The sequence below is a fragment of the Colletotrichum navitas genome (genome assembly GCF_030913465.1).
Source record: "Colletotrichum navitas strain CBS 125086 chromosome Unknown LY79scaffold_29, whole genome shotgun sequence".
Classification (NCBI taxonomy): Eukaryota; Fungi; Ascomycota; class Sordariomycetes; order Glomerellales; family Glomerellaceae; genus Colletotrichum; species Colletotrichum navitas.
The window spans coordinates 145444-158032 of record NW_026850575.1 but is presented as its reverse complement, the minus strand read 5'-3'; the positions used below and the strand labels follow the sequence as shown (position 1 = coordinate 158032).

At 49.2% G+C, this 12589-nt stretch overlaps 5 protein-coding genes across 5 annotated transcripts; 4 read left to right on the top strand and 1 right to left on the bottom strand.

The window, feature by feature from the left end:
- The first annotated feature begins 455 nt into the window (after nt 1–455).
- On the top strand, nt 456–2426 carry LY79DRAFT_632016 (major facilitator superfamily domain-containing protein). Its single transcript, XM_060562187.1, has 5 exons — nt 456–537; nt 598–683; nt 740–940; nt 1004–1526; nt 1587–2426. The coding sequence occupies exons 1-5, from the start codon at nt 478–480 to the stop codon at nt 2298–2300; spliced, it is 1584 nt and encodes a 527-aa protein (XP_060414196.1). The 5' UTR covers nt 456–477; the 3' UTR covers nt 2301–2426.
- A 136-nt stretch (nt 2427–2562) lies between these two features.
- LY79DRAFT_553813 (short chain dehydrogenase/ reductase) lies at nt 2563–3805 on the top strand. Its single transcript, XM_060557813.1, has one exon. The coding sequence runs from the start codon at nt 2812–2814 to the stop codon at nt 3580–3582; it is 771 nt and encodes a 256-aa protein (XP_060414195.1). The 5' UTR covers nt 2563–2811; the 3' UTR covers nt 3583–3805.
- Nucleotides 3806–3916: 111 nt separating this feature from the next.
- Nucleotides 3917–5185, top strand: LY79DRAFT_553811 (uncharacterized protein). The gene is made up of 3 exons (XM_060557812.1): nt 3917–4217; nt 4272–4995; nt 5055–5185. The coding sequence occupies exons 1-3, from the start codon at nt 4162–4164 to the stop codon at nt 5121–5123; spliced, it is 849 nt and encodes a 282-aa protein (XP_060414194.1). The 5' UTR covers nt 3917–4161; the 3' UTR covers nt 5124–5185.
- A 133-nt stretch (nt 5186–5318) lies between these two features.
- On the bottom strand, nt 5319–10415 carry LY79DRAFT_686575 (uncharacterized protein; the record flags this gene model as incomplete). The annotated part of the gene is made up of 4 exons (XM_060564662.1): nt 5319–9691; nt 9747–10206; nt 10265–10291; nt 10348–10415. 4 exons carry the CDS (start codon nt 10413–10415, stop codon nt 5402–5404), a joined length of 4845 nt encoding a protein of 1614 aa, XP_060414193.1. The 3' UTR covers nt 5319–5401.
- Nucleotides 10416–10760: 345 nt separating this feature from the next.
- On the top strand, nt 10761–12575 carry LY79DRAFT_590209 (cytochrome P450; the record flags this gene model as incomplete). Its single annotated transcript, XM_060561119.1, has 4 exons — nt 10761–10847; nt 10898–11548; nt 11606–11849; nt 11917–12575. The coding sequence occupies 4 exons, from the start codon at nt 10761–10763 to the stop codon at nt 12573–12575; spliced, it is 1641 nt and encodes a 546-aa protein (XP_060414192.1).
- Between the last annotated feature and the right edge of the window lie 14 nt (nt 12576–12589).

Sequence of the window (12589 nt, the reverse complement as noted above, 5' to 3'; positions counted from 1 at the left end):
GCGTTGGCCACTGAGGTAATCCATTTGGCGTATGTAGGGACCATATCTAGTTTAGCGCTGACCTCAGCATTACCGGAATCATGACCAGGATGGAGAGGGTTGGCAGCACGGTCCACTGGGTGACCCTCTGATCCAGACTTCGCGGGAATCGCGATGCTCTGCAGTCTCGGCGTCTGGTGAGTTGGTGAGTGGTAAACGCAGTCTGATCACAACAACCCCTGGCTATGGTTCTGATGTAGCAGGTTTTTTTTTTCCTTTGTCAATATAACGTCCAAAAACCTTGAATCCATTTCAGCGGGGCCTTATTGCATTCCATCGGCGGACATACAGTATTCTGATCAAGTGAAGCTGCATAATTGTCGCTGCAATATGGAATCGAATTCCGGCGCACCAGATCTAGTTGAGGAAACAAAGAGTGGCTATATCGCTCAAGATGTTACAAAAGAAGAAGGAAACGACGAACAGTCGTTTCCTCCGATGGTACACCGAGTGCTCATGATCGTGGCCATGGGAATGTCGCTGTTCATAGCTATCCTTGTAAGTACCAATACCAAAGGAATGAGTAACTTAAGACTATAGACTCACGGTTGATCCCAGGATGTTACAATGGTTTCTACAATTGTCCCTAACATTTCGAACGATTTTCAATCCGTTAAAGATGTAGGATGGTATGGATCTGCATAGTAAGTTGAACCCTCCAACCACGTCGTTTTTCGCTTTCAGCTAACTGATATATTAGCTTATTAGCTTCGGGATCGACCCAGCCCACGTTCGGAAAACTTTATGCAACCTTTTCACACAAAGCAATATTCCTCTCATCTATCCTTTTTCTGGGAGGAGGTTCATTGATCTGTGCTCTCGCGCATAATTCCAGCAGTTTCATTATTGGAAGAGCCGTTGCTGGCCTTGGCTGTGCCGGGTGTACTTCCGGTAGCTTGATGTTAGTAGCAGGTGTTGGTCGGATTGTTCTAAAATCCATGGCTGACCATCTTCTGTAATCAAGAGTCACTGCCACCATTGCACCTCTGCGGCAGCGGCCCACACTCATAGGCATCGTAGGCTCGCTGGAGTGTTTCGGTATTGTGCTTGGCCCCATCCTTGGCGGTGCGATTGCCAGCCACATTGGTTGGAGATGGTGCTTCTGGATCAATCTGCCAATCGGGGGCGTAGTGTTCATCATCCTCTTTTTCTTCTTCAAGCCACCACCACAGGCTTTGGGTCAGAAAGCACCACTCAAAGACAGAATCAAGCAGGTCGACGTAATCGGCGGCGCGGGCTTGGTAGGAAGCATTGCCTGTCTACTCCTCGCCATCCAATGGGTACCGTCACAGTACAATTGGAACAGCCCGAGGATCATCGGGTTGCTCGTGGTGTTTGGAGTTTCATTTGTTTCGGTTGGTGTTTATCAGCACTATCTGAAAGAGAAGGCAACCTTTCCGACACGACTCCTGAGAAACAGGTCTTTCGCATCCTGTCTTTGGTACGGATTTACGTTATCGAGCGCTCAGATGATAGTTCTTTACTATGTAAGTCATGGAATATCGACATCTCCTCCCTTTCGTCGGGTTCTGATACGGTTATCATAGACTCCAGTATGGTTCCAAGTTATCCAGGGCGTTTCAGCCCGCGAGTCGGGTATCCGGATCCTGCCAATGGTTCTCGCTCTCATCTTTTCTGGGGGGCTTTCGGGAATAGGGGCATCCTCCGTCGGATATTTGCCCCCATTTATGATAGTTGGCACTGTCCTTGCTTCCATTGGAGCCGGGATGCTCTACACCTTTAATCCAGACATTGAAAGGGCAAAATGGATCGTCTACCAGATATTATTCGGTCTCGGCACAGGCGCTGGAGTGCCGCAGTCGCTCATGGGCGTGCAGATCGCTTTGGACCCCTCTGATGTACCATATGGCGCGTCGGCGATCATCTTGGTAAACAACATCGGGGGCTCAATTTTTATCAGCGTGGGTCAAAATCTTTTGATCACCAAGATCGAACGGCTTACACAACTAATTCCATCCCTCGACCGCCATACACTGCTGACCCGATTCGACTTTCTCAGAGAATCGCTCACACCAGAACAGCTCGCAATTGCGCTTCGAGTATACAACAACGGAATGCAAATGGTTTTCATGACCGCTATCATTTTAGGCTGTTTGAGTGTCTTTGGATGGGTTTTTATCAAGTGGATTTCTCTGAAGGGATCAAAGCAAGCGTCAAGTTCGACTGAAGGGGTATCGTTGAAGGATGCCGCAACAAAGACTCAATCACGTCACAGCCAGCATAGTACACCTGGTATATAATTTGAGCAGTCTGTACTGCACCGCAAGTGATTGTATAAACTTAGTCCGAATCAGCGGCAAAAGAAGAAAGCGTTCAGTGTTGAGTCATGAGCACCTTAGAGAGATTGGGGACTGGTTTTCCAGCGGAATTTTAGATTTTAGATCCGGCGAGGAGATAATCAGGGCATCCCTATAAAGAAATAGATACGATAGTTGAATACCAATAAATGTTTATCCAAACTTTGGCATGGTTCCGCCGAGTGACTTGGGACGGAACTGATCAGACGCTGACGTGATCAATAGTTTTAAGATGAAGGTTCAAATATTAACAATTCTTCTGCAGCGGAACATCGCCCTTCACTCGCTTACCCCTCTCTTGCAGTTCCGCAATTTTAATGCGCGTGTCGATAGATAGCTTCGATTCAGCTCAGACTGCCTCCATTCCTTACACGTCATTCAAATCATCTTGTACCCAGGTTCCCTGCCTCATTCTTCTTGATCTCCGAGAGATATAGCCTTGACTAGACGCGCCATGGTAAACACTGTCTACGTGATCACAGGCACCAACAGGGGCATTGGCCTGGGCCTCGTCAAGGGCTTGTTAGCCCGCCCATCCACCACCGTCGTTGCTTCAGTGCGAAATGATGCCGCTGTTGCATCTCTGAAATCGGGCACTGCCGATGTCACCAAAGGCGATCAGAGCGACCTTCATGTCATGCTGCTTGACCTCTCTACAGCTCCATCTCCCGCCGCCGTGCGCGAGGCTTTCATGGCGGCTACTGCCGGCACCATCGACCGGATCGATGTCCTGATCTGTAACGCGGGCGCCCCCTTTCCTATGATACCCATCTCGGCAACGCCTGCCGAGGACTTCCGCAAAGCATTCGAAATCAACACAATTGCCCCGTTGATGGTCTTCCAAGGTCTCTGGCCACTGATGGACAAACCCCGCTCCTCTACCGATGTTCCCGCCAAGTTTATTGCTGTTACATCCGCGGTCGGATCGATCTCGACACAGGAGCCTTTCCCTGGAGGGGCTTATGGCCCAAGCAAGGCTGCTTTGAACCACATCACCAAGTCTCTACACGTACAAAATAAAAATCTCGTCTCCATAGCCCTTCATCCGGGTTGGGTCCAGACCCGCATGGGTGAAATGGTAGCAAAGGACTGGAACTATGCTGCCGGGCCCCCGGACACAATTGAGAGCAGTGTCACTGGTTGTCTTCAAGTCATTGACGGAGCGAGCAGAGAGACTACATCGGGGAAGTTCGTGTTGCAGACTGGCCAGGTTGTTCCTTGGTAGAAGTCCTTGTATTTCGGAAACTTATTCATCAGGGACACCGCGTCCATTTTTTATCAACGATGTAGTCCCACATACTCGTCGAATCAAGCTCGCCAAAAATCACGATACCTGCATTCCCTCATATCAAATATGCATTCGTGCTCTCTGCATTGTTTAGTCACAAAGCCGGTACAGCTTAAACAGGCTGCTTACGGGGGTCTAGAGCAACTATGTTTCATCAGCACAGCTTAAATAATATCGGTAGTAAGCAAGATGTTCCGGAGGCCCATGCACAGCACTGAACCCAAATCCATTGTGATATCGCCGTGAGTCGGCACCGACACAGGCTTACTCCATCTCACGTCATCTTGTTCGCTTGCTCCAACTCTATTATCTGTTGATCGTTACGAACCGTAATACCAAACACACGAGTGTTTGTTCCAGTACACACCAGCATACTCACTAGGCAGAATTCTTGTGCTGCATTATCCTTTTTGGCGCATATGTCCGCTGCCCCGGTATTGTCCAGCAGCTAGCATCCATTTCGGGAGTCGAGGACCTTCCCTCCTTACCTTGCCGGATCTCTTCGATACCTGAATCATGATGGAGGTGTTCCAATTAACCGGCAAGAATGTCGTCGTCACGGGAGCCGCAGGGTAGGCTGCTGCTTTTGGACTCATGTATGTGACTGCTTCTCTGACATTGCACAGGAGCATCGGTACCCAAATAGCAATTCTGTTCGCTAAAGCCGGAGCCAATCTCCTCCTCTCTGATGTATCAACCGAGGCCCTCGAAAGACTTCGTCAAAATGTGGAACTGCATGGACCACATTCTGGACGAATTGAGTGCAAAGTGTGTGACGTGTCCAGCGAAGAAGATGTTGAGGCGTTGATACAACACCTGGATCGGTACGGAGGGGTTGACGTGATGCTAAACAATGCTGGGGTCTTCCCTCACGAAGACGGCGATGCCGTGGAGGTTACGCGGAAGGCATGGGACCTCACCTATCAAGTCAATGTAAAGGGCACTTGGCATGGGTGTAAGCATGCGGTGCTAAGTATGCGGAAGCATGGAAAAACAAGGGGAAGTGTGATCAACACATCATCGATAGTCGGGCTCATTGGTTCTGCAACAGCACAGCTAGCATACACGGCGACCAAGGGAGCTATCATTGCCATGACGCGGGAGCTCGCCATTGTTCATGCACGCGAAGGGTTCAGGTTTAATGCGTTGTGTCCCGGTCCGCTGAATACCCCTCTGATGCAAGACTACTTGGGCACCAACGTCGAGAGGAGAGCACGAAGAGAAATCCACTTGCCTCAAGGTAGATTTGGTGAGCCCATTGAGCAAGCGACCGCCGCCTTATTTCTGGCCAGCGATGCTAGTTCATTGGTCAACGCTCAAGAGCTTGTTGTAGACGGCGGTCTAACTAAGGTCTGCTCTCAGCTCTCCAAGGTTGATGTTATGGATGTTTGAAGGCTGATGTGCTGCAGGCATACGTAACTCCTGAGGGTCCGGCGCACCAAGGGATCCAGAATTTCTCGGTCAAACAGAAATTGTAGTCCACCGACAAGAAGTCTATCCCGTTGATGAGGGTAGCAATGTAGACAATAATATGAGATGGTAGTCTATTTTTTATCTTTTAGCTCTGTATAACTCTTAATATGCCTACGAGTACCATTCGATGGATAAACACTGTGCTCTAGTTAAATACACAGTCATCCTGTGCATCTTACTCGCCATGCATACAGCATTTTGTTCGCCATATTCCATTCCAGTAGCTCTCATGAGCAGATTTCACCTAGAGTCCAAATTGGAGTGTCGAGTCGGGGGCCAAACGTCAACGTTTCGAGAAGCGAGCCGTCGGATCAAGCAGTGCAGCGGATTCGTCGGAACCATTGTATGGTGGTGAAGTCTTGATCTTGACAAGACACTCGTGGGAAATTCCATGGCTAAAGTAGCTGTTTGACTTTTGCCATCGTTTATTCCTCTTTGGAACGTATTTGTCATAAGTTTCTCTGGTGATCGTTGCGAAGAGATATTTCGGATGAACCAGAATGGCTTGAGACCCTTTTTGTCCGAACCCGAACGAGGTGACTGTGCAAGCGTTGACATCACCATTCTTTACTGTTATGTTTGGGAAGTGCAAGGTGCTGTACTGGCGTAGTTCCGGGTCGATGTTGTCCGCATTACGATTGCCTGGTATCATGCCAGAGTCCATCATCTGAAGGGCACTGTTCAGCATCCAGGCCCCTGCAGCTCCTTTTGAATGACCGGTCAGCCATTTCTGGCAAACGCAGGGAAGCAGGTTTCCGTCTTGTCTCCCAAGAAACTTCATCTGGTTATGGAGTACCGATGACTCGTTCAGATCGTTCTGCACTGTGGACGTGCCATGCATAGATGCGACACTCAGATCGTCGATACCTAAACCCCAAGTAGCCAGACTGCCTCGGATGGGTGAGATTTGATCCTCGTTCCTCCAGAACTCGTTACCCAAGCTGAATCGCAAGTTCGCCTCATGCTTCTTTGCGTCTTCTTCGAAGACATTAGTGCAGTCGCGGCGGTACCGGTCCTCATCAAAGCCTTCGGTTTCCATTGCTTTCAAGTAGCGGATTTCGTGCTCCATGAGATCTACGTTGGTCTCGAAGTTGTTGTTGACTTGTTGGATTCTCATTTTGAGCAATCTTCGTCGATATCCTATGTCGAGCAGAGGCGATTGTGCGGCATACGTCCGCCCTTGAGTTGACTCTCGGGCATTCGTCAGGATGCCTCTGCCAGGTGCTGGAACAGAGCGGCCGACTTTATCTGCTGCCATGCTTGTATAGGCCACCACTCCAAAGATTGGGAGACCCATCTCCAGAGCAAGTTGGGCGGTCGTAAGCACCTGGATTCCGCATCCTTGTGACTCTACGAATCCGCTTCGAGATGATGCCATAGGCCTTGACATCTCGGCAGGACTTCTCCCAGCCGCGAATTCCTTTTCTGTGTCGCAGGTGGCATTCATACTTCCAAACTCGTAGGACACGTCCTCAACGAAGTCCTCAACGCCGCCAACAAGGCAGACTTTGGCCTTGCCAGCAACGATGAGATCGTATGCGGTATCGAGGGATTCCAGGGATGTAGCGCAGGCGCCTACGGGGGTTTTGATAGGTCCGGATGAGGATGTGAGGAGCATGTTAACCCAAGCGCCCGTTGTGTTGATGAATGTTTCCTGGAGAATGTCTCCCTGGACTGTTTTTCCAAGGAATCGATCGCGATGCATTTGCCTCAAGGAAGAAAGTCCGCCCAGACTAGACCCAATGCAAATGCCAACCTTGGAAAAGTGGATGTGTTCATACAGCTCGTAGGGGTCGGTAATGCCGGACGATAGTAGAGCTTCAACGGTGCAGACTAAGGCGAACAACGTGACAGGGTCAACCTGCTCAATGATATCGTCATCGATCCCATACCGTTTCGCGGACCATCCGGTGGGTATCTGGCCAGCAACCGTACGATTGAATTGGCTGGCGTTGGGTAGAAGGATCCTGGCGCCGGCCTTGAGTTGAACTGTACAGACGCCAGACTCCTCCATGTTACTGATAGATGCTTTCGCACCATGCTGCAGTTCAAAATGCCGGGCCATTTCAGGAGTCGCCTCGAATGGCGGTAAATCTTGAGTAAGCTCTATCTCTTGCACGGCCATCTTCCTCTCCGGATCATAGTTATTATCGCAAATCTTTGGCTCGATTTTTCGGATACCCGTATGCTCGAGAATGGAGCCCATGTATCGAGACAAGATCTCGCTCTCCTCGACAGGGGCGAGGGTTGTCGCATCGACCCAGCCGGCCCAGGTTTCGCCGTCTTTCATAGCATTTGTGCTGTACTTTATGAGCCCCATCATCCAGGCCATCTCGATGCAACCTTCCAAGAACAGAGTGCCATTGGCCTCAATGTCCCATCGCGTCCTGCTGCTGCCGTAAGGTCCAAGTTCCGAGAACCCTGTGATAACCACTACTCGGTCCAGATCGACCATGCCCTCCAAGTTATTTGCCAGCGAAGCTAGCTCTTGATCCCAATCCGGAAGCCTGGGTAATTGTACGCGTAGATTCGCTCTTGGCAACAACACCTTGGGTTCTTGGCTCTCAACCCTGTCACCGAGCAAGATTGCCTCTCTTCGCTCTTCGTCTCGGATGGCTCGTCGACAATCTGCTTCAACCTGAAGGCGTCGACGTATTTGCCCAAGCTTGTCTTTTAGCCCAATCACCTCGCTCATTCCACCGCTCAAGTCGACAATAAGCGGGATAGATTGACAGGCCATATTTATTCTGCCACCCAGGAGAGTGGCTAGGAAAGCAGCCATTTGGTCTCGGGAGAACGTTCGAACTCCCATCTCCTCAACACCTTGGGCAACCATATCATTTTCATCCATCAGCCCTGTTCCTCTGGTCCAGCCAATAACGACACCTATGATGGAGAGGTAGTCGTGCCAGGTCTCGGACTTCCATTTAGAGAGCAGGGGCTCCAGGCCCCTTTTTGACTCCGCATACAAGCCGTCATTTCCCAGAGAACCATTATTGGGAGACAATGGGAGAAGAACTGTAGCTGGTCTATGAGCGACTCCTTTAGACCGTTTGTTCCTTGCAATAGTACCGATCAGCCTCAAAAGGTTGGTAAGCATCAGTCGATGTGCGAATTCTGACTTCGAATCCAACTCTTCGAGCTCTCGGCCGTTCTCGGATATAGCTGCGAACGGAATGATGAAGTCAAGATCCCAATCATCAACCATAATCCTTGAAAGCTCTTCAACATCTCTTCGGCTGCCTTGATTGAATGGCACAACCCTTAGAACTGATCCTTTGGCACCGCACCGGGAATAGAGGGCCTGATACATATTTGTGATTTCAGGAGAGAAGCTACTGGTGGTGACGGTGACTCTAGCGCCTCCTTCAAGTAATAATCTCAACAATCTGAACCCGATCGAATTCCGGCCAGCGCCAGTCAACAACACATTCCGGCCTCGGAAAGTGAGCCCACGATGGCGCGCCGTATCCAGATCTTCGATATACGCTGAGCTGAGCTTCTCTGATATGGTTGAGGTTCCATTATTATATGTACTAATCGGATATGGTGCGTTCGTATCGGACGAATTGCGAGCCTTAAAGGGTGCCGATCGCGGTACCTCAGAGAACTTAAGGTTGCCGTCAATGTCAACCGTCGTGAAGGGGGCCAGATCGACCGAGTCATCGATGAACTTGGGATCTCGGCTCTTGGAAGAAACGCTCCCGTGAAGACAGAGTCTCATGATTCTACCCAGGTTGGTCTTCTCGCCCTGGGTTTTCGAGTAAAGATACTGGATCTGTGCGATAGAGCGCTCGCAAGATCGGTTAATGATGGAAGTTGAAAGCTGTTCAATCAACTTTGCGTTTTGCGAACTGGGTTCCTTGGCCAGACTGAACAATAACATGACATCGCGGCAAGACCAGTTCCAAAAAGAGTCGTAGAGTCGCTGCTTCTTCAAATCGAAGAGTGGCCTGATACCTTCAGCATATTCGTCTCCATGCTCGTTACGCCACATGTCAAGCTCATCCAGGTCTTTTGCACACTCGACTCCTGTCCTATCTTTGGCGATATCCTTGCCTTTAGGAATATGTCTAATCAAGACTTCGCTAATATCGCGCAACAGCGCATTCCCCCTCTTGTCAAGAAGCTCCAAAGCCTTCGCGTCGACCTTGACGTTCTGATCGCCAAGTGGTGATGATGTTTGGTGAGGAACTGATAGTCCTTCCTGTTTGAAATATGCCTCGGTAATATCGTCAAAGAACTTTCTTGCAGTTGCCTCGGAAGAGAGTCTTGAGCCGAGCTGTTTTGTGACCGCGAACAGAAGTACTGCGTCTTGACGCATCGGCCCCAGCCCCCATCGGTGTTGTAAGTGGTCACGGATTTTCGAATGGCTGAGACTTCCTGGCAGCTTTGATGAAACAAAACTAGCCACCAGAGCTGAGGTCTTTTTCCCAAGTGTTCCTGTATGAGCATTGCGAAGCGCCTCAAGTAGTTCGACTAATTGTAGTTCCTCGACACGGTCGGGCAGTTGGTTTGCAAACTCTGCATGGAGGTCGCCAATAATCTCGTTGGAGAGGGTCGAACGCCCTGCCTTGATTAATGGACGTCAAAGGTTTCGGAAAGTTTGTCTTTGACTTACCGTTTACAAGCTGGTTTATCGATTTTGTCGTTTCAATCTGGTCAGAGGATTTCTTAAGCTTCGTAGCTATAATCGCAAGAACAACCGCAGAAACCGGCAACGGTATATCTTCTAGCCTTGGCACCTGTGTCATAGGCCTGTTTTCTTCTGCATCCGAATCTCTTAGCGGATGGATGGGAGGTGTCTCATATTGAGATTTCTGTGGCGGTCTCTCAGCACTTCCTATGGGCGTGTTCTTATCATCTTCATCAAGTGTCTCTTCCTCATCCACAACCGACTGATAGTAGATCTCCGGAAGGTCTTCTTCGAGACCCAAAATTTTCCGGCGGAGGCCTTTCACTTCATCCGAAACGATGTATCGCTGATTCCAAGTTTTTTTCATCATGTTGGTTAGAGTGTTTTTTGGGCCAACTTCCACAATCCTTTCGGCCTCGATCTCCCCGAGGATAACATTTTGTGTCTCGATCCTAGAGAGTAGACAGATTCAGCAAAACTTTCTCTGATTCTTATCATCTGCAATCTTACCATCTCACCGGATATGTGAACTGATGCCTAACGCAAAGTTAGTCCGACTCTCGCAGTCAGTGGTGTTAGACCAACGCTCTTACGCTAACAGCTCTACAAGCAAAATGTGCGCCAGCTCTCGTTCTTGTTCTCGTTCGGATTTCAAATGCATGGCAGAGACTTCGAATTTTGATGTCATAATAGAGTTTTTGGATGAACTTGAGTAACAGGCACCCAACTCTCGTAACTTGTTAGTAGTCGAACTTGAAATCTGTGCCAATATGCGTGCCCCGGTAGACGCATTCCAATGCAGGTGGGGGGGTTGTTGCTCAAAAGTTTAAGAGTGACATCAGCATGTCTTACGCAAAACCAGACGCAGGTTTTATGACTTATCAGTATCAGACCGCGTTTGGAGCATACGGGGTGCTCCAGGAAAAGTCGTGCTTGCGCAACAGGGGTGAATGCACAGAACTTAATCTTAGCTTTGATTTGGTTTTGCAGAAACACGAGAACACTAATGGACAGTCTAGACAGTATGAGTATGAATTCTCTTGGTATGTTAGCATGGAACCAGACAGTGACAGCCGGTCTTCTTTTTCTGGTGGTAAGTTCTCCTATCAACAAGTATCGAGAATCGATTAAATAATCCTTCAGATTGCTATTTCTGGTTTCATTTACAAGCGCCTCGTATCGCATCCTCTCAGCCGCTACCCAGGTCCACTCATCGGACGCCTGACAAGTCTTTACAACACCTATCATGCCTTTAAGAAAGATCAAGCCCGCAACTTGCATCAGCTTCATGAGCAGTATGGGCCTATTGTTCGCTACGGTCCCAATCATGTCAGCATTCGGTCCACAGAGGGTGTGAGAGTGCTGTACACGTGCAGTCGTTCTGTTAGAAAAGCGGACAATTATCTAGCGTTCCCAAGAAACCCAGAGATGGCTACTTTATTCTCGTGTATCAACAAACAAGTACATGCCAAGAAACGGCGAATACTTCGGCAAGGCTTTTCGGACTCGGCCCTCAGAATGGCTGCTATCACCATCAAAAAACATACTGCGACTCTTTGTCGATGTTTGGAGTTTCTCGACAACGATGATCAAGAAGCATGTATATTGTCAGGGCAAGAAACTTTAAGGCCATGGCAATGGAGTACGCCTAAGAATTTCTCGGAGTGGATCAGCCGCTTTACGTTCGATGTTTCCAGCGATTTGTCATTTTCGAAATCCTTCGACATGATGCGTCACTCTGGGAACAGACACATCATCAAGACTCTACACGAGACATTATGGGCAGACAATATTGTGAGTGAATGATGTTCTTGAGGATAGCTCAAGCAAAGACCTAATGCTCTCGAACAGGCAGGGTCATCTATCACGCTTTTTCAGAAACTGAGACTGAAGTGGCTGCTCTTTCCGCAATCCATACGGTCTACCGCCACATTCGACACCTTCATCGAAATGGCAGCGAGTGAAAGAGTGAGCAAGCTTAGTGACACGAAGAAGGATTTCATGTTCTGGCTCACTGGGGCGGTCGACCCCGTTACCGGAGATACCTTCACGATGGAGGAGCTCGTCGAAGAAGCAATCTTGTTGATTACGGCAGGTAAGGATGGTTTCTTTAAGTTCTTTTCTTTTCTTTACTTTCCAGATCATAACTCAACAGTGACCAGGGAGCGACACGACCTCAACTGGTGTTTGTTCCACCATGTACTATCTGCTGCACAATCCCGACAAACTTGCAAGGCTTCAAACAGAAGTCCGAAAAACCTTTTCCAGCGTTGATCAGATTGATTTTGGCACGGAGTTACAAGCATGCACTTACCTTCGGGCATGTATCAACGAGGGTCTGAGACTCTCCCCAGCGGCTGGTTCGGTTTTGCACCGTGAAGTGGAAGCTGGTGGCGTTCAAGTCGGGGAGGCCTTTTACCCCGAGGGAATCAATATCGGAGTCCCTGTCTTCTCCATTCACCATGACGAGGAATACTTTCAGGAGCCTTTTTCTTTCCAACCGGAGAGATGGATAGTGGGCGAGAGGCTATCTGATGGCACACTGATAACCCCCGAGCTTCTGAAGCATTCGTCCAGCGCTTTCATGGCATTCAGCTCTGGAAACCGCGGGTGCATCGGAAAGCCGCTCGCCTATCTCCAAATGTCTATCCTGTTTGCGACTCTCACATTCAAATATGACATAAGGCTGTGTCAGAATGCATGGGTGAATGGCACGTATAGTGGACAGGGGCCAGATCCGTCGAAAGAGTACGAACTACAGGACATGTTCATCAGTTGGAAGAATGGGCCACTTATCGAAGTTAAACCCAGGGCATCATAACAGATAGTATCATT

Bases quoted from the DNA above. Each gene is read 5' to 3' on its own strand.
- LY79DRAFT_632016 (XM_060562187.1), top strand. From the start codon at position 478: ATGGTACACCGAGTGCTCATGATCGTGGCCATGGGAATGTCGCTGTTC. The intron at 941-1,003 runs GTTAGTAGCAGG...TCTGTAATCAAG, and splicing joins TGTACTTCCGGTAGCTTGAT to AGTCACTGCCACCATTGCAC. The intron at 1,527-1,586 runs GTAAGTCATGGA...CGGTTATCATAG, and splicing joins AGATGATAGTTCTTTACTAT to ACTCCAGTATGGTTCCAAGT.
- LY79DRAFT_553813 (XM_060557813.1), top strand. From the start codon at position 2,812: ATGGTAAACACTGTCTACGTGATCACAGGCACCAACAGGGGCATTGGC.
- LY79DRAFT_553811 (XM_060557812.1), top strand. From the start codon at position 4,162: ATGATGGAGGTGTTCCAATTAACCGGCAAGAATGTCGTCGTCACGGGA. The intron at 4,218-4,271 runs GTAGGCTGCTGC...GACATTGCACAG, and splicing joins GTCGTCACGGGAGCCGCAGG to GAGCATCGGTACCCAAATAG. The intron at 4,996-5,054 runs GTCTGCTCTCAG...GATGTGCTGCAG, and splicing joins TAGACGGCGGTCTAACTAAG to GCATACGTAACTCCTGAGGG.